Source organism: Leptonotus elevatus, chromosome 17, assembly GCF_054856555.1.
Source record: "Leptonotus elevatus isolate MCC_2025b chromosome 17, RoL_Lele_1.0, whole genome shotgun sequence".
Classification (NCBI taxonomy): Eukaryota; Metazoa; Chordata; class Actinopteri; order Syngnathiformes; family Syngnathidae; genus Leptonotus; species Leptonotus elevatus.
In genome coordinates, this window is record NC_141255.1 from 8,439,835 (window position 1) to 8,466,175 (window position 26,341).

The following is a 26,341-nucleotide window of genomic DNA, read 5'->3' on the forward strand; positions in this document are numbered from 1 at the left end:
AAGGATTCATAAGTCGTTTTTTTCCACAACAAAGGTTTGGGAAAAGCCAGTGCACAAGGACCAACGTCGAGCCCAATGACAACGCCTGAGCCAACAACAACTGCAGGGACAATTGCCGAGACAACACCTAAGGAAAAAATGACCGTGGCTACAAAAACAGAATCTACAACGGCAATCACAGCATCTGTAGAAACAACAAGAGCTGCTATACCAACACTGGCAGAAACAACAACAGTTGCCGCAACACCAGCAATGACGACACCGACCAAAGCACCAATTGCCACAACAACAGACTCTATGACATCGATAGTCACCACATCTGCCGAAACAACGGCAGAAACAACAGTTGCCGCAACCACGGCAGTGACGACACCTGCCGAAACAACAAACGTTGCCAGAACAACAGCAGTGACGACACTTGCTGAAACAACAGTTGCTACAACAATGGCAGAAACAACAACAGTTGCCACAACCACAGCAGTGACGACACCTGCGGAAACAACAGTTGCTACAAAAATGGCAGAAACAACAACTGCCATAGCAACAGCAATGATGACACCTGCCGAAACAATGGCTGCCACAACCACAGCAGTGACAACACCTGCCAAAACAACAAGCGCTGCTACAACAAAAGCAGACATAACAACAGGTTCTACAACACCGGCAGTCACAACATCTGTGGAAACAACAAGCTCTGCTACAACACCTGCCGAAACGACAACAGACTTGACAACATCGGCAGTCACAACATCTGCAGAAACAACAAGCGCTGCTACAGCAACAAATGACACAACAAAAATTGCCACTACAAGAGAGGGAACGACACCGGCCAAAACAATTATAACAACAACAGACTCTACGACACCGTCAGTTACAATATCTGCGGACACAACAAGCGCTGCTACAGCGGCAGAAACAACAACAGTTGCCGCAACAACAGCAGTGACGACACCTGCCGAAACAACAAAAGTTGCCATAACCACAGCAGTGACGACACCTGCCCAAACAACAGCAGTTGCCACAACAACAGACTCGACAACATCTGCTGAAACAAGCGCGGTCACAACAACGGCAGAAATAACAAAAATGGCTACAACCAGAGAAGTTTCGACACAGGCCGAAACAATTGACACAACAGACTCTCCAACATCGGCAGTCACAACATCTGCGGAAACAAGCGGTGCTACAACAAAAGCAGAAACAACAACAATTGCCACAACCAAAGCAATGACGACACCTGCCCAAACAACAACAGTTACAACAACCAGAGCAGTGACGACACCTGCCGAAACAACAAAAGTTGCCCTAACCACAGCAGTGACGACACCTGCCGAAACAACAAAAGTTGCCACAACAACAGACTCTACAACATCGGCAGTCACAACATCTGTGGAAACAACAAGCGTTGATACAACACCTGCCGAAACAACAACAGTTGCCATTACAACAGCAATGATGACACCTGCAGAAATAACAACAGCCGCCACAACAGAAGACTCAACAACATCGGCAGTCACGACATCTGCAGAAACAACAAGCGCTGCTACAGCAACGGCAGACACAACAAAAATTGCCACAACCAGAGCAGTGACGACACCTGCCAAAACAACAATAGTTGCCACTACAAGAGACTCTACCACAACGGCAGTCACGACACCTGCTGAAACAACAACCATAGCTCTAACAGAGGCAGAAACAACAAGAGTTGCCACAACAACAGCAGTGACAGCACCTTCAAAAACAACACCATTTGCCACAACAACAGCAGTGAAAACACCTGCTGAAACAACAAAAGTTGTCACGACCACAGCAGTGACGACACCTGCCCAAACAACAGCAGTTGCCACAACAACAGACTCGACAACATCAGCAGTCACAACATCTTCTGAAACAAGCGCTGCTACAACAACAGCAGAAACAACAACAGTTGCCACAACCACAACAGTAACAACACCTGCCCAAACAACAACAGTTGCCACAACAACACACTCTCCAACATCGGCAGTCACAACATCTGCGGAAACAAGCGGTGCTACAACAGAAGCAGAAACAACAACAATTGCCACAACCAAAGCAATGACGACACCTGCCCAAACAACAACAGTTGCCACAACCAGAGCAGTGACGACACCTGCTGAAACAACAAAAGTTGCCATAACCACAGCAGTGACGACACCTGCTGAAACAACAAAAGTTGCCACAACAAAAGACTCTACAACATCGGCAGTCACAACATCTGCGGAAACAACAAGCGCCGCTACAATACCTGCCGAAACAATAACAGCTGCCACAACATCTGTGGAAACAAGCACTGCTACAACAACGGCAGAAACAACAACAGTTGCAACAACCACAGCAGTGACGGAATCTCCAGGAACAACAACAGTTGCCACAACAACAGACTCTACAACATCGGCAGTCACGACATCTGTGGAAACAACAAGCGTTGATACAACACCTGCCGAAACAACAACAGTTGCCATTACAACAACAATGATGACACCTGCAGAAATAACAACAGCCGCCACAACAGAAGACTCAACAACATCGGCAGTCACGACATCTGCAGAAACAACAAGCGCTGCTACAGCAACGGCAGACACAACAAAAATTGCCACAACCAGAGCAGTGACGACACCTGCCAAAACAACAATAGTTGCCACAACAAGAGACTCTACCACAACGGCAGTCACGACACCTGCTGAAACAACAACCATAGCTCTAACAGAGGCAGAAACAACAAGAGCTGCCACAACAACAGCAGTGACAGCACCTTCAGAAACAACACCATTTGCGACAACAACAGCAGTGAAAACACCTGCTGAAACAACAAAAGTTGTCACGACCACAGCAGTGACGACACCTGCCCAAACAACAGCAGTTGCCACAACAACAGACTCGACAACATCAGCAGTCACAACATCTTCTGAAACAAGCGCTGCTACAACAACAGCAGAAACAACAACAGTTGCCACAACCACAACAGTGACAACACCTGCCCAAACAACAACAGTTGCCACAACAACACACTCTCCAACATCGGCAGTCACAACATCTGCGGAAACAAGCGGTGCTACAACAGAAGCAGAAACAACAACAATTGCCACAACCAAAGCAATGACGACACCTGCCCAAACAACAACAGTTGCCACAACCAGAGCAGTGACGACACCTGCTGAAACAACAAAAGTTGCCATAACCACAGCAGTGACGACACCTGCTGAAACAACAAAAGTTGCCACAACAACAGACTCTACAACATCGGCAGTCACAACATCTGCGGAAACAACAAGCGCCGCTACAATACCTGCCGAAACAATAACAGCTGCCACAACATCTATGGAAACAAGCACTGCTACAACAACGGCAGAAACAACAACAGTTGCAACAACCACAGCAGTGACGGAATCTCCAGGAACAACAACAGTTGCCACAACAACAGACTCTACAACATCGGCAGTCACGACATCTGTGGAAACAACAAGCGTTGATACAACACCTGCCGAAACAACAACAGTTGCCATTACAACAACAATGATGACACCTGCAGAAATAACAACAGCCGCCACAACAGAAGACTCAACAACATCGGCAGTCACGACATCTGCAGAAACAACAAGCGCTGCTACAGCAACGGCAGACACAACAAAAATTGCCACAACCAGAGCAGTGACGACACCTGCCAAAACAACAATAGTTGCCACAACAAGAGACTCTACCACAACGGCAGTCACGACACCTGCTGAAACAACAACCATAGCTCTAACAGAGGCAGAAACAACAAGAGCTGCCACAACAACAGCAGTGACAGCACCTTCAGAAACAACACCATTTGCGACAACAACAGCAGTGAAAACACCTGCTGAAACAACAAAAGTTGTCACGACCACAGCAGTGACGACACCTGCCCAAACAACAGCAGTTGCCACAACAACAGACTCGACAACATCAGCAGTCACAACATCTTCTGAAACAAGCGCTGCTACAACAACAGCAGAAACAACAACAGTTGCCACAACCACAACAGTGACAACACCTGCCCAAACAACAACAGTTGCCACAACAACACACTCTCCAACATCGGCAGTCACAACATCTGCGGAAACAAGCGGTGCTACAACAGAAGCAGAAACAACAACAATTGCGACAACCAAAGCAATGACGACACCTGCCGAAACAACAACAGTTGCCACAACCAGAGCAGTGACGACACCTGCCGAAACAACAAAAGTTGCCATAACCACAGCAGTGACGACACCTGCCGAAACAACAAAAGTTGCCACAACAACAGACTCTACAACATCGGCAGTCACAACATCTGCGGAAACAACAAGCACCGCTACAATACCTGCCGAAACAACAACAGCTGCCACAACATCTGTGGAAACAAGCACTGCTACAACAACGGCAGAAACAACAACAGTTGCAACAACCACAGCAGTGACGGAATCTCCAGGAACAACAACAGTTGCCACAACAACAGACTCTACAACATCGGCAGTCACGACATCTGTGGAAACAACAAGCGTTGATACAACACCTGCCGAAACAACAACAGTTGCCATTACAACAGCAATGATGACACCTGCAGAAATAACAACAGCCGCCACAACAGAAGACTCAACAACATCGGCAGTCACGACATCTGCAGAAACAACAAGCGCTGCTACAGCAACGGCAAACACAACAAAAATTGCCACAACCAGAGCAGTGACGACACCTGCCCAAACAACAGCAGTTGCCACAACAACAGACTCGACAACATCAGCAGTCACAACATCTTCTGAAACAAGCGCTGCTACAACAACAGCAGAAACAACAACAATTGCCACAACCAAAGCAATGACGACACCTGCCCAAACAACAACAGTTGCTACAACTGCAGAAAACACAGTTGCCACAACCAGAGCAGTGACGACACCTGCCGAAACAACAAAAGTTGCCACAACAACAGACTCTACAACATCGGCAGTCACAACATCTGCGGAAACAACAAGCGCCGCTACAATACCTGCCGAAACAACAACAGCTGCCACAACATCTGTGGAAACAAGTACTGCTACAACAACGGCAGAAACAACAACAGTTGCAACAACCACAGCAGTGACGGAATCTCCAGGAACAACAACAGTTGCCACAACAACAGACTCTACAACATCGGCAGTCACGACATCTGTGGAAACAACAAGCGTTGATACAACACCTGCCGAAACAACAACAGTTGCCATTACAACAGCAATGATGACACCTGCAGAAATAACAACAGCCGCCACAACAGAAGACTCAACAACATCGGCAGTCACGACATCTTCAGAAACAACAAGCGCTGCTACAGCAACGGCAGACACAACAAAAATGGCCACAACCAGAGCAGTGACGACACCTGCCAAAACAACAATAGTTGCCACAACAAGAGACTCTACCACAACGGCAGTCACGACACCTGCTGAAACAACAACCATAGCTCTAACAGAGGCAGAAACAACAAGAGTTGCCACAACAACAGCAGTGACAGCACGTTCAGAAACAACACCATTTGCCACAACAACAGCAGTGAAAACACCTGCTGAAACAACAAAAGTTGTCACGACCACAGCAGTGACGACACCTGCCCAAACAACAGCAGTTGCCACAACAACAGACTCGACAACATCAGCAGTCACAACATCTTCTGAAACAAGCGCTGCTACAAAAACAGCAGAAACAACAACAGTTGCCACAACCACAGCAGTGACGACACCTGCCCAAACAACAGCAGTTGCCACAACAACAGACTCGACAACATCAGCAGTCACAACATCTTCTGAAACAAGCGCTGCTACAACAACAGCAGAAACAACAACAATTGCCACAACCAAAGCAATGACGACACCTGCCCAAACAACAACAGTTGCTACAACTGCAGAAAACACAGTTGCCACAACCAGAGCATTGACGACACCTGCCGAAACAACAAAAGTTGCCATAACCACAGCAGTGACGACACCTGCCGAAACAACAAAAGTTGCCACAACAACAGACTCTACAACATCGGCAGTCACAACATCTGCGGAAACAACAAGCGTTGATACAACACCTGCCCAAACAACAACAGTTGCCACAACCAGAGCAGTGACGACACCTGCTGAAACAACAAAAGTTGCCATAACCACAGCAGTGACGACACCTGCTGAAACAACAAAAGTTGCCACAACAACAGACTCTACAACATCGGCAGTCACAACATCTGCGGAAACAACAAGCGCCGCTACAATACCTGCCGAAACAATAACAGCTGCCACAACATCTGTGGAAACAAGCACTGCTACAACAACGGCAGAAACAACAACAGTTGCAACAACCACAGCAGTGACGGAATCTCCAGGAACAACAACAGTTGCCACAACAACAGACTCTACAACATCGGCAGTCACGACATCTGTGGAAACAACAAGCGTTGATACAACACCTGCCGAAACAACAACAGTTGCCATTACAACAACAATGATGACACCTGCAGAAATAACAACAGCCGCCACAACAGAAGACTCAACAACATCGGCAGTCACGACATCTGCAGAAACAACAAGCGCTGCTACAGCAACGGCAGACACAACAAAAATTGCCACAACCAGAGCAGTGACGACACCTGCCAAAACAACAATAGTTGCCACAACAAGAGACTCTACCACAACGGCAGTCACGACACCTGCTGAAACAACAACCATAGCTCTAACAGAGGCAGAAACAACAAGAGCTGCCACAACAACAGCAGTGACAGCACCTTCAGAAACAACACCATTTGCGACAACAACAGCAGTGAAAACACCTGCTGAAACAACAAAAGTTGTCACGACCACAGCAGTGACGACACCTGCCCAAACAACAGCAGTTGCCACAACAACAGACTCGACAACATCAGCAGTCACAACATCTTCTGAAACAAGCGCTGCTACAACAACAGCAGAAACAACAACAGTTGCCACAACCACAACAGTGACAACACCTGCCCAAACAACAACAGTTGCCACAACAACACACTCTCCAACATCGGCAGTCACAACATCTGCGGAAACAAGCGGTGCTACAACAGAAGCAGAAACAACAAAAATTGCCACAACCAAAGCAATGACGACACCTGCCCAAACAACAACAGTTACCACAACCAGAGCAGTGACGACACCTGCCGAAACAACAAAAGTTGCCATAACCACAGCAGTGACGACACCTGCCGAAACAACAAAAGTTGCCACAACAACAGACTCTACAACATCGGCAGTCACAACATCTGCGGAAACAACAAGCGCCGCTACAATACCTGCCGAAACAACAACAGCTGCCACAACATCTGTGGAAACAAGCACTGCTACAACAAAGGCAGAAACAACAACAGTTGCAACAACCACAGCAGTGACGGAATCTCCAGGAACAACAACAGTTGCCACAACAACAGACTCTACAACATCGGCAGTCACGACATCTGAGGAAACAACAAGCGTTGATACAACACCTGCCGAAACAACAACAGTTGCCATTACAACAGCAATGATGACACCTGCAGAAATAACAACAGCCGCCACAACAGAAGACTCAACAACATTGGCAGTCACGACATCTGCAGAAACAACAAGCGCTGCTACAGCAACGGCAGACACAACAAAAATTGCCACAACCAGAGCAGTGACGACACCTGCCAAAACAACAATAGTTGCCACAACAAGAGACTCTACCACAACGGCAGTCACGACACCTGCTGAAACAACAACCATAGCTCTAACAGAGGCAGAAACAACAAGAGTTGCCACAACAACAGCAGTGACAGCACCTTCAGAAACAACACCATTTGCCACAACAACAGCAGTGAAAACACCTGCTGAAACAACAAAAGTTGTCACGACCACAGCAGTGACGACACCTGCCCAAACAACAGCAGTTGCCACAACAACAGACTCGACAACATCAGCAGTCACAACATCTTCTGAAACAAGCGCTGCTACAACAACAGCAGAAACAACAACAGTTGCCACAACCACAACAGTGACAACACCTGCCCAAACAACAACAGTTGCCACAACAACACACTCTCCAACATCGGCAGTCACAACATCTGCGGAAACAAGCGGTGCTACAACAGAAGCAGAAACAACAACAATTGCGACAACCAAAGCAATGACGACACCTGCCGAAACAACAACAGTTGCCACAACCAGAGCAGTGACGACACCTGCCGAAACAACAAAAGTTGCCATAACCACAGCAGTGACGACACCTGCCGAAACAACAAAAGTTGCCACAACAACAGACTCTACAACATCGGCAGTCACAACATCTGCGGAAACAACAAGCACCGCTACAATACCTGCCGAAACAACAACAGCTGCCACAACATCTGTGGAAACAAGCACTGCTACAACAACGGCAGAAACAACAACAGTTGCAACAACCACAGCAGTGACGGAATCTCCAGGAACAACAACAGTTGCCACAACAACAGACTCTACAACATCGGCAGTCACGACATCTGTGGAAACAACAAGCGTTGATACAACACCTGCCGAAACAACAACAGTTGCCATTACAACAGCAATGATGACACCTGCAGAAATAACAACAGCCGCCACAACAGAAGACTCAACAACATCGGCAGTCACGACATCTGCAGAAACAACAAGCGCTGCTACAGCAACGGCAAACACAACAAAAATTGCCACAACCAGAGCAGTGACGACACCTGCCCAAACAACAGCAGTTGCCACAACAACAGACTCGACAACATCAGCAGTCACAACATCTTCTGAAACAAGCGCTGCTACAACAACAGCAGAAACAACAACAATTGCCACAACCAAAGCAATGACGACACCTGCCCAAACAACAACAGTTGCTACAACTGCAGAAAACACAGTTGCCACAACCAGAGCAGTGACGACACCTGCCGAAACAACAAAAGTTGCCACAACAACAGACTCTACAACATCGGCAGTCACAACATCTGCGGAAACAACAAGCGCCGCTACAATACCTGCCGAAACAACAACAGCTGCCACAACATCTGTGGAAACAAGTACTGCTACAACAACGGCAGAAACAACAACAGTTGCAACAACCACAGCAGTGACGGAATCTCCAGGAACAACAACAGTTGCCACAACAACAGACTCTACAACATCGGCAGTCACGACATCTGTGGAAACAACAAGCGTTGATACAACACCTGCCGAAACAACAACAGTTGCCATTACAACAGCAATGATGACACCTGCAGAAATAACAACAGCCGCCACAACAGAAGACTCAACAACATCGGCAGTCACGACATCTTCAGAAACAACAAGCGCTGCTACAGCAACGGCAGACACAACAAAAATGGCCACAACCAGAGCAGTGACGACACCTGCCAAAACAACAATAGTTGCCACAACAAGAGACTCTACCACAACGGCAGTAACGACACCTGCTGAAACAACAACCATAGCTCTAACAGAGGCAGAAACAACAAGAGTTGCCACAACAACAGCAGTGACAGCACGTTCAGAAACAACACCATTTGCCACAACAACAGCAGTGAAAACACCTGCTGAAACAACAAAAGTTGTCACGACCACAGCAGTGACGACACCTGCCCAAACAACAGCAGTTGCCACAACAACAGACTCGACAACATCAGCAGTCACAACATCTTCTGAAACAAGCGCTGCTACAAAAACAGCAGAAACAACAACAGTTGCCACAACCACAGCAGTGACGACACCTGCCCAAACAACAGCAGTTGCCACAACAACAGACTCGACAACATCAGCAGTCACAACATCTTCTGAAACAAGCGCTGCTACAACAACAGCAGAAACAACAACAATTGCCACAACCAAAGCAATGACGACACCTGCCCAAACAACAACAGTTGCTACAACTGCAGAAAACACAGTTGCCACAACCAGAGCATTGACGACACCTGCCGAAACAACAAAAGTTGCCATAACCACAGCAGTGACGACACCTGCCGAAACAACAAAAGTTGCCACAACAACAGACTCTACAACATCGGCAGTCACAACATCTGCGGAAACAACAAGCGTTGATACAACACCTGCCGAAACAACAACAGTTGCCACAACAACACCAGTGATGGCACCTGCTGAAACAATAGTTGCTACAACAATGGCAGAAATAACAACTGCCATAACAACAGCAGTTATGACAGCTGCCGAAACAACAACAGTTGCCACAACAACAGCAGTGACAGCACCTCCAGAAACAACAACAGTTGCTACAACTGCAGAAAACACAGTTGCCACAACCACAGCAGTGACGACACCTGCCGAAACAACAAAAGTTGCCATAACCACAGCAGTGACGACACCTGCCGAAACAACAAAAGTTGCCACAACAACAGACTCTACAACATCGGCAGCCACAACAGAATCTACTACAATGGCAGTCACAATATCTGCGGAAACAACAACCACAACCATAATCACAGCAGTAACACCTCCAGAAACAACGGTTGACACAACAGCAGTGATAACTTCTGCCGAAACAACAACAGCCGCCACAACAGAAGACTCAACAACATCGGCAGTCACGACATCTGCAGAAACAACAAAAGCTGCTACAGCAACGGCAGACACAACAAAAATTGCCACAACCAGAGCAGTGACGACACCTGCCAAAACAACAATAGTTGCCACAACAAGAGACTCTACCACAACGGCAGTCACGACACCTGCTGAAACAACAACCATAGCTCTAACAGAGGCAGAAACAACAAGAGTTGCCACAACAACAGCAGTGACAGCACCTTCAGAAACAACACCATTTGCCACAACAACAGCAGTGAAAACACCTGCTGAAACAACAAAAGTTGTCACGACCACAGCAGTGACGACACCTGCCCAAACAACAGCAGTTGCCACAACAACAGACTCGACAACATCAGCAGTCACAACATCTTCTGAAACAAGCGCTGCTACAACAACAACAGTTGCCACAACCACAACAGTGACAACACCTGCCCAAACAACAACAGTTGCCACAACAACACACTCTCCAACATCGGCAGTCACAACATCTGCGGAAACAAGCGGTGCTACAACAGAAGCAGAAACAACAACAATTGCCACAACCAAAGCAATGACGACACCTGCCCAAACAACAACAGTTGCCACAACCAGAGCAGTGACGACACCTGCCGAAACAACAAAAGTTGCCATAACCACAGCAGTGACGACACCTGCCGAAACAACAAAAGTTGCCACAACAACAGACTCTACAACATCGGCAGTCACAACATCTGCGGAAACAACAAGCGCCGCTACAATACCTGCCGAAACAACAACAGCTGCCACAACATCTGTGGAAACAAGCACTGCTACAACAACGGCAGAAACAACAACAGTTGCAACAACCACAGCAGTGACGGAATCTCCAGGAACAACAACAGTTGCCACAACAACAGACTCTACAACATCGGCAGTCACGACATCTGAGGAAACAACAAGCGTTGATACAACACCTGCCGAAACAACAACAGTTGCCATTACAACAGCAATGATGACACCTGCAGAAATAACAACAGCCGCCACAACAGAAGACTCAACAACATCGGCAGTCACGACATCTGCAGAAACAACAAGCGCTGCTACAGCAACGGCAGACACAACAAAAATTGCCACAACCAGAGCAGTGACGACACCTGCCAAAACAACAATAGTTGCCACAACAAGAGACTCTACCACAACGGCAGTCACGACACCTGCTGAAACAACAACCATAGCTCTAACAGAGGCAGAAACAACAAGAGTTGCCACAACAACAGCAGTGACAGCACCTTCAGAAACAACACCATTTGCCACAACAACAGCAGTGAAAACACCTGCTGAAACAACAAAAGTTGTCACGACCACAGCAGTGACAACACCTGCCCAAACAACAACAGTTGCCACAACAACAGACTCGACAACATCAGCAGTCACAACATCTTCTGAAACAAGCGCTGCTACAAAAACAGCAGAAACAACAACAGTTGCCACAACCACAGCAGTGACGACACCTGCCCAAACAACAGCAGTTGCCACAACAACAGACTCGACAACATCAGCAGTCACAACAACTTCTGAAACAAGCGCTGCTACAACAACAGCAGAAACAACAACAATTGCCACAACCAAAGCAATGACGACACCTGCCCAAACAACAACAGTTGCTACAACTGCAGAAAACACAGTTGCCACAACCAGAGCATTGACGACACCTGCCGAAACAACAAAAGTTGCCATAACCACAGCAGTGACGACACCTGCCGAAACAACAAAAGTTGCCACAACAACAGACTCTACAACATCGGCAGTCACAACATCTGCGGAAACAACAAGCGTTGATACAACACCTGCCGAAACAACAACAGTTGCCACAACAACAGCAGTGACAGCACCTCCAGAAACAACAACAGTTGCTACAACTGCAGAAAACACAGTTGCCACAACCACAGCAGTGACGACACCTGCCGAAACAACAAAAGTTGCCATAACCACAGCAGTGACGACACCTGCCGAAACAACAAAAGTTGCCACAACAACAGACTCTACAACATCGGCAGTCACAACACCTGCTGAAACAACAAAACTTGCCACAACAACAGACTCCACCACAACAGCATTCACAACATCTGCAGAAACAGCAAGTGCTGCTCCAACAGGTACCACAACAACAGCAGTGACAACACCTGCTGAAACAACAACAGCTGAGATTACACCTGTTGAAACAACAGTTGCCACAGCAACAGCAGTGACGGCATCTCCAGGAACAACAACAGTTGCCACAACAACAGACTCTACAACATCGGCAGTCACAACACCTGCGGAAACAACAACAGTTGCCACAACCACAGTATTGACAACACCTGCTGAAACAACAAAAGTTGCCACAACAACAGACTCCACCACAACAGCAGTCACAACAACTGCAGAAACAACAAGTGCTCCTTTAACAACGGCAAAAGCAACAATAATTGGAACTACCACAGCAGTGATGACACCTGCCAAAACAACAACAGTTGCCACAACAAGAGACTCTACCACAACGGCAGTCAAGACACCTGCTGAAACAACAACCATAGCTCTAACAGAGGCAGAAACAACAAGAGTTGCCACAACAACAGCAGTGACAGCACCTCCAGAAACAAAACCATTTAACACAACAACAGCAGTGACAACACCTGCTGAAACAACAAAAGTTGCCATGACAACAGACGCTACAACATCGGCAGTCACAACATCTGTGGAAACCACAAGCGCTGCTACAACAACAGTTTCCACAACCACAATAGTGACGGCACCTCCAGAAACAACACCAGTTGCCACAACAACACCAGTTACAACACCTGCTGAAACAACAAAAGTTGCCACAACAGACGCTACAACATCGGCAGACACAACATCTGTGGAAACCACAAGCGCTGCTACAACAACAGTTGCCACAACAATGGCAGAAATAAAAACTGCCACAACAACAGCAGTGACAGCACCTCCAGAAACAACACCATTTGCCACAACAACAGCAGTGACAACACCTGCTGAAACAACAGTTGCCACAGCAACAAAAGTGACGGCATCTCCAGGAACAACAACAGTTGCCACAACAACAGACTCTACAACATCGGCAGCCACAACACCTGCAGAAACAACAACAGTTGCCACAACCAAAGTAGTGACAACACCTGTTGAAACAACAAAAGTTGCCACAACAGAATCTACTACAATGGCAGTCACAATATCTGCGGAAACAACAACCACCGCCACAACCACAGCAGTAACAACACCTCCAGAAACAACAGTTGACACAACAACAGCAGTGATAACTTCTGCCGAAACAACAAAAGTTGCCACAACAACAGACTCTACAACATCAGCAGTCACAACACCTACGGAAACAACAAGCGTTGCTACAATAACGGCAGAAAAAACAATAGACCCTACAACATCGGCAGTCACAACACCTGCGGAAACAACAGTTGCCACAACCACAATATTGACAACACCTGCTGAAACAACAAAAGTTGCCACAACAGCAGACTCCACCACAACAGCAGTCACAACATCTGCGGAAACGAGCGCTGCTACAACAACAGGTAGCACAAAAACAGCAGTGACAACACCTGCTGAAACAACAGTTGCCACAGCAACAACAGTGACGGCATCTCCAGGAACAACAACAGTTGCCACAACAACAGACTCTACAACATCGGCAGTCACGACACCTGCTGAAACAACAACCATAGCTCTAACAGAGGAAGAAACAACAAGAGTTGCCACAACAACAGCAGTGACAACACCTGCTAAAACAACAACAGTTACCACGACAACAGACGCTACAACATCTGCAGTCACAACATCTGTGGAAACCACAAGCGCTACTACAACAGTTGCCACAGAAACAGCAATGACAACACCTGCTGAAACAACAACAGGTGAGATTACACCAGCTGAAACAACAGTTGCCACAGCAACAGCAGTGACGGCATCTCTAGGAACAACAACAGTTGCCACAACAACAGACTCTACAACATCGGCAGTCACAACACCTGCGGAAACAACAAGCGTTGCTACAACAACGGCAGAAAAAACTACAGACTCTACAACATCGACAGTCACAACACCTGCGGAAACAACAACAGTTGCCACAACCACAGTATTGACAACACCTGCTGAAACAACAAAAGTTGCCACAACAAAAGACTCCACCACAACAGAAGTCACAACATCTGCAGAAACAACAACAGCTGAGCCTACACCTGCTGAAACAACAGTTGCCACAGCAACAGCAGTGACGGAATCTCCAGGAACAACAACAGTTGCCACAACAACAGACTCTACAACAACAGCAGTTACAACACCTGCTGAAACAACATCTGTGGAAACCACAAGCGCTGCTACAACAACAGTTGCCACAAGCACAATAGTGACGGCACCTTCAGAAACAACACCAGTTGCCACAACAACAGCAGTTACAAAACCTGCTGAAACAACATCTGTGGAAATCACAAGCGCTAATACAACAACAATTGCCACAACCACAATAGTGACGGCACCTCCAGAAACAACTCCAGTTGCCACAACAACAGCAGTTAAAACACCTGCTGAAACAACATCTGTGGAAACCACAAGCTCTGCTCCAACAACAGTTGCCACAACAACAGCAGTGATGACACCTGCAGAAACAACAGCTGAGATTACACCTGTTGAAACAACAGTTGCCACAGCAACAGCAGAAGCAACGACAATTGCCACAACAACAGCAGTGACGGCATCTCCAGGAACAACAACAGTTGCCGAAACAACAACAGACTCTACCACAACGGCAGTCACAACACATGCGGAAACAACAACAGTTGCCACAACCAAAGTAGTGACAACACCTGCTGAAACAACAAAAGTTGCTATAACAACAGACTCCACCACAACAGCAGTCACAACATCTGTGGAAACAACAAGCGCTACTACAACACCTGCCGAAACAACAACAGTTGCCGCAACAACACCAGTGATTACACCTTCCGAAACGACAACCGCTGCCACAACAGAATCTACGACAATGGCAGTCACAATATCTGCAGAAACAACAGTTGCCACAACAACAGCAGTGACAACACCTGCTGAAACAACAAGCGTTGCTACAACAACATCAGAAACAACAAAAGTTGCAGACTCTAGTTCAAGATCCGCGGAAACAACAAGCACTGCAAAAACAATGGCAGAGAAAACAACAGCTGAGATTACAATTGCCGAAACAATAACAATTGCCAAAACAACAGACTCAACCACAGCTGCAGTCATAACATCTGGAGAAACAAGCTTTGCTGTAACAATAGCAGAAACAACAACAGTTGCCACAACAAATTCTATTGCCAGAGTAACCAAACAAGTTACTTTCAGATCTCTTGAAAGCATATTTACGATTGCTTTGCAGGACAAAACCTCGGCGGATTTCCGAAACAGAGCAGCCATGATCAAGGAACAAGTAAGTAAAGCCAAGAAATGTATGTAACAAAATGTAACCAAACTACACTGACAATCCACTAAGCTTAACCTCATTGTTTTGCTTCTTCACACAGCTTTCGCCCATATTTTCTACAGCATTTCCTTCTTCCTTCTTGATCCTGATCATCATCACGTTCCGGTACTTTTCTGTTGTTAATTTGCCCAACAGATTAATTGAATCATGGTATTTTCAGTTAACAAATGTTTTTGCTGGATTTCTTCTGCAGGAGTGGCTCAGTCGTCAATATCATGAATGCCGAGTTCACAGCCACATCTACTCCAAGCAACACCCAAATTGCGGACGTCTTGTCTGATGCTGCTTCAGTCGTCAGTGGCTTTGATATTGAAACCAGCTCCATCACTGTTGAGTCAACAGCCACTGATGCGTCAACACAGTCTGCTGCAATGGCAACCTCTGGTATGACAACAACAGAGGCAACTATGCCAGTTACGACATCAGCTGAATCAGGAACTGTGGCAACAAAAGCTCCTACGACAACAGCAGCATTGACAACATCTGCAGCAGCAAGGGAAACATTAACGCATGCTGGGGCGGCAACAGGGGAAGCAACTGCTGAAACAACAGCTGTAGCCACAACTGCAGAATCTGAAGCAACCGTTGAGACAACCGGAGAAACATCAGCTCCAATAACGACAGCGGGGTTGAAATCCACAGCAACTAGTGAAACAGCAATATCTGCTGCAGTGTCAACTGGGACAACAACTGGTCAACCAACAGTTGCAGCCACAACTGCAGAATCTGAGACAACAGGTCAGGCAACTGAAGAAACAGCAGCTCCCACAACAACAGCAGTGTTGACAACATCTGCAGCAATGAGTGAAACATTAACACCTACTGGGGCAGCAACTGCTGAGACAACAGCTGTAGCCACAACTGCAGAATCTGAAGCAACCATTGAGACAACCAGAGAAACATCAGCTCCAATAACAATAGCTGGGTTGACATCCACAGCATCTAGTGAAACAACAACATCTGCAGCAGCGTCAACTGACGCAACAATCGATGAAACAACAGCTGTTGCTACAACAGCAAAGTCTGAAGCAACCGTTGAGACAACCGGAGAAACATCAGCTCCAATAACAACAGCGGGGTTGACATCCACAGTATCTAGTGAAAGAGTAACATCTGCTGCAGCGTCAACTGGAGCAACAATCGATGAAACAACAGCTGTAACCACAACAGCAGAATCAAAGACAACAGGTCGGGCAACTGTTAAAACAGCAGCTCCGACAACAACAGCAGCGTTGACAACATTTGCAGCAACGAGCGAAACATTAACGCCTGCTGGAGTGGCAACAGGGGCAGCAACTGCTGAAACAACAACTGCCATAACAACAGCAGTAATGACAGCTGCAGAAACAACAACAGTTGCCACAACCACAGCAATGACGACACCTGCCGAAACAACAGTTGCTAGAACAATGGCAGAAATAACAACTGCCATAACAACAGCAATGATGACACCTGCAGAAATAACAACAGCCGCCACAACAGAAGACTCAACAACATCAGCAGTCACAAGATCTGCAGGAACAACAAGCGTTGCTACAGCAACGGCAGACACAACAAAAATTGCCACAACCAGAGCAGTGACGACACCTGCCAAAACAACAACAGTTGCCACAACAAAAGACTCCACCACAACGGCAGTCACGACACCTGCTGAAACAACAACCATAGCTCTAACAGAGGCAGAAACAACAAGAGTTGCCACAACAACAGCAGTGACAGCACCTCCAGAAACAACACCATTTGCCACAAAAACAGCAGCGACAACACCTGCTGAAACAACAAAAGTTGCCACGACAACAGACGCTAAGACATCGGCAGTCACAACATCTGCGGAAACAAGCGGTGGTACAACAAAAGCAGAAACAACAACAATTGCCACAACCAAAGCAATGACGACACCTGCCCAAACAACAAAAGTTGCCATAACCACAGCAGTGACGACACCTGCCGAAACAACAAAAGTTGCCACAACAACAGACTCTACAACATCGGCAGTCACAACATCTGCGGAAACAACAAGCGCCGCTACAACAACAGTTGTCACAGCAACAGTAGTGACGGTACCTTCAGGAACAACAACAGTTGCCACAACAACACCAGTGACGAAATATGCTGAAACAACAAGAGTTGCGACAACAACAGAATCGACCAAAATGGCAGTAACAACATCTGCGGAAATAACAAGCGCTGCTATAACAATGGCAGAAACAACAACAGTTGCCACAACAACAACAGTGACGAAATCTGCTGAAACAACAAGAGTTGCGACAACAACAGAATCGACCACAATGGCAGTCACAACACCTGCGGAAACAACAACAGTTGCCACAACCAACGTAGTGACAACACCTGCTGAAACAACAAAAGTTGCCACAACAACAGACTCCACCACAACAGCTTTCACAACATCTGCAGAAACAGCAAGCGTTGCTACAACAGGTACCACAACAACAGCAGTGACAACACCTGCTGAAACAACAACAGCTGAGATTACACCTGTTGAAACAACAGTTGCCACAGCAACAGCAGTGACGGCATCTCCAGGAACAACAACAGTTGCCACAACAACAGACTCTACAACATCGGCAGTCACAACACCTGCGGAAACAACAACAGTTGCCACAACCACAGTATTGACAACACCTGCTGAAACAACAAAAGTTGCCACAACAACAGACTCCACCACAACAGCAGTCACAACAACTGCAGAAACAACAAGTGCTCCTTTAACAACGGCAAAAGCAACAACAATTGGCACTACCACAGCAGTGATGACACCTGCCAAAACAACAACGGTTGCCACAACAAGAGACTCTACCACAACGGCAGTCACGACACCTGCTGAAACAACAACCATAGCTCTAACAGAGGCAGAAACAACAAGAGTTGCCACAACAACAGCAGTGACAGCACCTCCAGAAACAACACCATTTGCCACAACAACAGCAGTGACAACACCTGCTGAAACAACAAAAGTTGCCACGACAACAGACACTACAACATCGGCAGTCACAACATCTGCGGAAACAAGCGGTGGTACAACAAAAGCAGAAACAACATCAATTGCCACAACCAAAGCAATGACGACACCTGCCCAAACAACAACAGTTGCTACAACTGCAGAAAACACAGTTGCCACAACCACAGCAGTGACGACACCTGCCGAAACAACAAAAGTTGCCATAACCACAACAGTGACGACACCTGCCGAAACAACAAAAGTTGCCACAACAACAGACTCTACAACATCGGCAGTCACAACATCTGCGGAAACAACAAGCGCCGCTACAATACCTGCCGAAACAACAACAGCTGCCACAACATCTGTGGAAACAAGCACTGCTACAACAACGGCAGAAACAACAACAGATGCAACAACCACAGCAGTGACGACACCTGCACAAAAAACAGCAGTTGCCACAACAAGAGGCTCTACAACATCGGCAGTCACGACATCTGTGGAAACAACAAGCGTTGATACAACACCTGCCGAAACAACAACAGTTGCCACAACAACACCAGTGATGGCACCTGCTGAAACAATAGTTGCTACAACAATGACAGAAATAACAACTGCCATAACAACAGCAGTTATGACAGCTGCAGAAACAACAACAGTTGCCATTACAACAGCAATGATGACACCTGCAGAAATAACAGCCGCCACAACAGAAGACTCAACAACATCGGCAGTCACAACATCTGCAGAAACAACAAGCGCTGCTACAGCAACGGCAGACACAACAAAAATTGCCACAACCAGAGCAGTGACGACACCTGCCAAAACAACAACAGTTGCCACAACAAGAGACTCTACCACAACGGCAGTCACGACACCTGCTGAAACAACAACCATAGCTCTAACAGAGGCAGAAACAACAAGTGTTGCCACAACAACAGCAGTGACAGCACCTCCAGAAACAACACCATTTGCCACAACAACAGCAGCGACAACACCTGCTGGAACAACAAAAGTTGCCACGACAACAGACGCTACAACATCGGCAGTCACAACATCTGTGGAAACCACAAGCGCTGCTACAACAACAGTTACCACAACCACAATAGTGACAGCACCTCCAGAAACAACACCAGTTGCCACAACAGCAGTTACAAAACCTGCTGAAACAACAAACATTGCCACGACAACAGCAGTGTCAACTGCTGAAACAACAAAAGTTGCCACAACAGACACTACAACATCAGCAGACACAACATCTGTGGAAACCACAAGCGCTGCTACAACAACAGTTGCCACAACAATGGAAGAAATAAAAACTGCCACAACAAAAGCGGTGATGACACCTGCAGAAACAACAGCTGAGATTACACCTGTTGAAACAACAGTTGTCACAACAACAGCAGTGACGGTACCTCCAAGAACAACAACAGTTGCCACAACAACAGCAGAAGAGACGACAATTGCCACAACAACACCATTGACGACATCTGCCGAAACAACAAGAGTTGCGACAACAACAGAATCGACCACAATGGCAGTAACAACATCTGCGGATATAACCAGCGCTGCTATAACAATGGCAGAAACAACAACAGTTGCCACAAAAACAGCAGTGACAACACCTGCTGAAACAACAACACCTGAGATTACACCTGCTGTAACAACAGTTGCCACAGCAACAGCAGTGACGGCATCTCCAGGAACAACAACAGTTGCCACAACAACAGACTCTACAACATCGGCAGTCACAACACCTACGGAAATAACAAACGTTGCTACAACGGCAGAAAAAACAACATATTCTATAACATCTGCAGTCACAACATCTGCAGAAACAAGTGCTGCTACAACAACATCAGTGACAACACCTGCTGAAACAACAAGCGTTGCTACAACAACATCAGACACAACAACAGGTACCACAACAACAGCAGTGACAACACCTGCTGAAACAACAACAGCTGAGATTACACCTGCTGAAACAACAAGCGTTGCTACAACAACATCAGACACAACAACAGTTGCCACAACAACACCAGTGATGGCACCTGCTGAAACAATAGTTGCTACAACAATGGCAGAAATAACAACTGCCATAACAACAGCAGTTATGACAGCTGCAGAAACAACAACAGTTGCCATTACAACAGCAATGATGACACCTGCAGAAATAACAACAGCCGCCACAACAGAAGACTCAACAACATCGGCAGTCACAACATCTGCAGAAACAACAAGCGCTGCTACAGCAACGGCAGACACAACAAAAATTGCCACAACCAGAGCAGTGACGACACCTGCCAAAACAATAACAGTTGCCACAACAAGAGACTCTACCACAACGGCAGTCACGACACCTGCTGAAACAACAGCCGTAGCTCTAACAGAGGCAGAAACAACAAGAGTTGCCACAACAACAGCAGTGACAGCACCTCCAGAAACAACACCATTTGCCACAACAACAGCAGCGACAACACCTGCTGGAACAACAAAAGTTGCCACGACAACAGACGCTACAACATCGGCAGTCACAACATCTGTGGAAACCACAAGCTCTGCTACAACAAAAGTTTCCACAACCACAATAGTGACGGCACCTCCAGAAACAACACCAGTTGCCACAACAACAGCAGTTCCAACACCTGCTGAAACAACAAACGTTGCCACGACAACAGCAGTGTCAACTGCTGAAACAACAAAAGTTGCCACAACAGACGCTACAAGATCAGCAGACACAACATCTGTGGAAACCACAAGCGCTGCTACAACAACAGTTGCCACAACAATGGAAGAAATAAAAACTGCCACAACAAAAGCGGTGATGACACCTGCAGAAACAACAGCTGAGATTACACCTGTTGAAACAACAACAGCAGCGACGGTACCTCCAGGAACAACAACAGTTGCCACAACAACAGCAGAAGCAACGACAATTGCCACAACAACACCAGTGACGACATCTGCCGAAACAACAAGAGTTGCGACAACAACAGAATCGACCACAATGGCAGTAACAACATCTGCGGATATAACCAGCGCTGCTATAACAATGGCAGAAACAACAACAGTTGCCACAACAACAGCAGTGACAACACCTGCTGAAACAACAACACCTGAGATTACACCTGCTGTAACAACAGTTGCCACAGCAACAGCAGTGACGGCATCTCCAGGAACAACAACAGTTGCCACAACAACAGACTCTACAACATCGGCAGTCACAACACCTACGGAAACAACAAACGTTGCTACAACTGCTGAAAAAACAACATATTCTATAACATCTGAAGTCACAACATCTGCAGGAACAAGTGCTGCTACAACAACATCAGTGACAACACCTGCTGAAACAACAAGCGTTGCTACAACAACATCAGACACAACAACAGGTACCACAACAACAGCAGTGACAACACCTGCTGAAACAACAACAGCTGAGATTACACCTGCTGAAACAACAAGCGTTGCTACAACAACATCAGACACAACAACAGTTGCCACAGCAACAGCAGTGACGGCATCTCCAGGAAAAACAATAGTTGCCACAACAACAGACTCTACAACAACGGCAGTCACAACACCTGCGGAAACAACAACAGTTGCCACAACCAAAGTAGTGACAACACCTGCTGAAACAACAAGCGTTGCTCCAACAACATCAGACACAACAACAGGTACAACAACAACAGCAGTGACAACACCTGCTGAAACAACAAGTGTTGCTACAACAACATCAGACACAACAACAGTTGCCACAGCAACAGCAGTGACGGCATCTCCAGGAACAACAACAGTTGCCACAACAACAGACTCTACAACATCGGCAGTCACATCACCTGCGGAAACAATAACAGTTGCCACAACCACATTATTAACAACACCTGCTGAAACAACAACAGCTGAGATTACACCTGCTGAAACAACAACAGCTGAGATTACACCTGCTGAAACAACAAGCGTTGATACAACAACATCAGACACAACAACAGTTGCCACAGCAACAGCAGTGACGGCATCTCCAGGAACAACAACAGTTGCCACAACAACAGACTCTACAACATCGGTAGTCACGTCATCTGCGGAAACAACAACAGTTGCCACAACCACAGTATTAACAACACCTGCTGAAACAACAACAGCTGAGATTACACCTGCTGAAACAACAAGCGTTGCTACAACAACATCAGACACAACAACAGTTGCCAGAGCAACAGCAGTGACGGCATCTCCAGAAACAACAACAGTTGCCACAACAACAGACTCTACAACAACGGCAGTCACAACACCTGCGGAAACAACAACAGTTGCCACAACCAAAGTAGTGACAACACCTGCTGAAACAACAAAAGTTGCTACAACAACAGACTCCACCACAACAGCAGTCACAACATCTGTGGAAACAACAAGCGCTACTACAACACCTTCCGAAACGACAACCGTTGCCGCAACAGAATCTACTACAATGGCAGTCACAATATCTGCAGAAACAACAACCACCGCCACAACCACATTAGAAACAACAGTTGACACAACAACAGCAGTGACAACACCTCCAGAAACAACAACAGTTGCCACAACAAAAGCAGAAGCAATGACAATTGCCACAACAACACCAGTGACGACATCTGCCGAAACAACAAGAGTTGCGACAACAACAGAATCGACCACAATGGCAGTAACAACATCTGCGGATATAACCAGCGCTGCTATAACAATGGCAGAAACAACAACAGTTGCCACAACAACAGCAGTGACAACACCTGCTGAAACAACAACACCTGAGATTACACCTGCTGTAACAACATTTGCCACAGCAACAGCAGTGACGGCATCTCCAGGAACAACAACAGTTGCCACAACAACAGACTCTACAACATCGGCAGTCACAACACCTACAGAAACAACAAACGTTGCTACAAGGGCAGAAAAAACAACATATTCTATAACATCTGCAGTCACAACATCTGCAGAAACAAGTGCTGCTACAACAACATCAGTGACAACACCTGCTGAAACAACAAGCGTTGCTCCAACAACATCAGACACAACAACAGGTACAACAACAACAGCAGTGACAACACCTGCTGAAACAACAACAGCTGAGATTACACCTGCTGAAACAACAAGCGTTGCTACAACAACATCAGACACAACAATAGTTGCCACAGCAACAGCAGTGACGGCATCTCCAGGAACAACAACAGTTGCCATAACAACAGACGCTACAACATCGGCAGTCACGTCACCTGCGGAAACAACAACAGTTGCCACAACCACATTATTAACAACACCTGCTGAAACAACAACAGCTGAGATTACACCTGCTGAAACAACAACAGATGAGATTACACCTGCTGAAACAACAACAGCTGAGATTACACCTGCTGAAACAACAAGCGTTGCTACAACAACATCAGACACAACAACAGTTGCCACAGCAACAGCAGTGACGGCATCTCCAGGAACAACAACAGTTGCCACAACAACAGACTCTACAACAACGGCAGTCACAACACCTGCGGAAACAACAACAGTTGCCACAACCAAAGTAGTGACAACACCTGCTGAAACAACAAAAAATGCTACAACAGACTCCACCACAACAGCAGTCACAACATCTGCGGAAACAACAACAGTTGCCACAACCACAGTATTAACAACACCTGCTGAAACAACAACAGCTGAGATTACACCTGCTGAAACAACAACAGCTGAGATTACACCTGCTGAAACAACAAGCGTTGCTACAACAACATCAGACACAACAACAGTTGCCACAGCAACAGCAGTGACGGCATCTCCAGAAACAACAACAGTTGCCACAACAACAGACTCTACAACAACGGCAGTCACAACACCTGCGGAAACAACAACAGTTGCCACAACCAAAGTAGTGACAACACCTGCTGAAACAACAAAAATTGCTACAACAACAGACTCTACCACAACAGCAGTCACAACATCTGTGGAAACAACAAGCGCTACTACAACACCTTCCGAAACGACAACCGTTGCCGCAACAGAATCTACTACAATGGCAGTCACAATATCTGCAGAAGCAACAACCACCGCCACAACCACAGCAGAAACAACAGTTGCCACAACAACAGCAGTGACAACACCTCCAGAAACAACAGTTTCCACAACAACGGCAGTGATAACACCTGCTGAAAAAACAACAGCTGAGATTACACCTGCTGAAACAACAAGCGTTGCTACAACAACATCAGACACAACAACAGGTACCACAACAACAGCAGTGGCAACACCTGCTGAAACAACAACAGCTGAGATGACACCTGCTGAAACAACAAGCGTTGCTACAACAACATCAGACACAACAACAGTTGCCACAGCAACAGCAGTGACGGCATCTCCAGGAACAACAACAGTTGCCACAACAACAGACCCTACAACAACGGCAGTCACAACACCTGCGGAAACAACAACAGTTGCCACAACCAAAGTAGTGACAACACCTGCTGAAACAACAAAAGTTGCTACAACAACAGACTCCACCACAACAACAGTCTTAACATCTGTGGAAACAACAAGCGTTACTACAACACCTTCCGAAACGACAACCGTTGCCGCAACAGAATCTACTACAATGGCAGTCACAATATCTGCAGAAACAACAACCACCGCCACAACTACAGCAGAAACAACAGTTGCCACAACAACAGCAGCAGTGACAACACCTCCAGAAACAACAGTTGCCACAACAACGGCAGTGATAACACCTGCCGAAACAACAACAGTTACCACAACAGCGGTGACAACACCTGCTGAAACAACAAAAGTTGCCACAACAACAGCAGTGAAGACACCTGCCGAAACAACAAAAGTTGCCACAACAACAGCAGTGAAGACACCTGCCGAAACAACAATTGCCACAACAGACTCTACGACAACGGCAGTCACAACACCTGCAGAAATATTAAGTGCTGCTACAATAACGGCAGATACAACAACACTTGCCACAACAGCAGTGACGTCAACTGCTGAAACAACCACCACTGCCACAACCACAGCAGAAACAACAGTTGCCACAACCACAGCAGTGATGGCACCTATCGAAACAACGACTGCTGCCAGAACAACAGACTTTACAATGTCGGCAGTCACAACACCTACAGATACAACAAGCGTTGCTACAATGGCAGAAACAATAACAGTTGCCACAACAACAGCAGTGACAACACCTGTCGAATTAACAACAGTTGCCACGACAACAGACTCTACCACAACGGCAGTCACAACATCTGCGGAAGCAACAAGCGTTACTACAACAATGGCAGAGAAAACAACAGCTGAGATTACAATTGCCAA

General features: G+C 46.6%; 3 protein-coding genes across 3 annotated transcripts; all 3 read left to right on the top strand.

The window, feature by feature from the left end:
- Positions 1–1,227: 1,227 nt before the first annotated feature.
- On the top strand, positions 1,228–3,491 carry LOC147159649 (uncharacterized). Its single transcript, XM_086059070.1, has 3 exons — positions 1,228–2,184; positions 2,314–2,628; positions 3,294–3,491. The coding sequence occupies exons 1-3, from the start codon at positions 1,228–1,230 to the stop codon at positions 3,489–3,491; spliced, it is 1,470 nt and encodes a 489-aa protein (XP_085915196.1).
- Positions 3,492–3,537: 46 nt separating this feature from the next.
- LOC147159650 (uncharacterized) lies at positions 3,538–5,195 on the top strand. Its single transcript, XM_086059071.1, has 2 exons — positions 3,538–4,203; positions 4,794–5,195. The coding sequence occupies exons 1-2, from the start codon at positions 3,538–3,540 to the stop codon at positions 5,193–5,195; spliced, it is 1,068 nt and encodes a 355-aa protein (XP_085915197.1).
- Positions 5,196–8,568: 3,373 nt separating this feature from the next.
- On the top strand, positions 8,569–25,801 carry LOC147159651 (uncharacterized). Its single transcript, XM_086059072.1, has 19 exons — positions 8,569–8,625; positions 8,898–9,093; positions 9,155–10,144; positions 10,319–10,659; positions 10,735–10,939; positions 11,453–13,267; positions 13,595–14,383; positions 14,516–14,622; positions 15,943–15,993; positions 16,088–16,152; positions 16,241–16,431; positions 18,118–19,369; positions 19,631–20,203; positions 21,382–21,623; positions 22,315–22,470; positions 22,549–23,072; positions 23,177–23,327; positions 23,908–24,515; positions 25,565–25,801. Exons 1-19 carry the CDS (start codon positions 8,569–8,571, stop codon positions 25,799–25,801), a joined length of 8,550 nt encoding a protein of 2,849 aa, XP_085915198.1.
- The last annotated feature ends 540 nt before the right edge of the window (positions 25,802–26,341 follow it).

Bases quoted from the DNA above. Each gene is read 5' to 3' on its own strand.
- LOC147159649 (XM_086059070.1), top strand. From the start codon at position 1,228: ATGACGACACCTGCCCAAACAACAACAGTTACAACAACCAGAGCAGTG. The intron at 2,185-2,313 runs ACAACAAAAGTT...GAAACAAGCACT, and splicing joins CAGTGACGACACCTGCTGAA to GCTACAACAACGGCAGAAAC. The intron at 2,629-3,293 runs GTGACGACACCT...GGAAACAACAAG, and splicing joins AAATTGCCACAACCAGAGCA to CGCCGCTACAATACCTGCCG.
- LOC147159650 (XM_086059071.1), top strand. From the start codon at position 3,538: ATGACACCTGCAGAAATAACAACAGCCGCCACAACAGAAGACTCAACA. The intron at 4,204-4,793 runs GTGACGACACCT...TTCTGAAACAAG, and splicing joins CAGTTGCCACAACCAGAGCA to CGCTGCTACAACAACAGCAG.
- LOC147159651 (XM_086059072.1), top strand. From the start codon at position 8,569: ATGACACCTGCAGAAATAACAACAGCCGCCACAACAGAAGACTCAACA. The intron at 13,268-13,594 runs GCGCTGCTACAA...CGGCATCTCCAG, and splicing joins AACATCTGTGGAAACCACAA to GAACAACAACAGTTGCCACA. The intron at 23,328-23,907 runs GTAGTGACAACA...CAACACCTACAG, and splicing joins CAACAGTTGCCACAACCAAA to AAACAACAAACGTTGCTACA.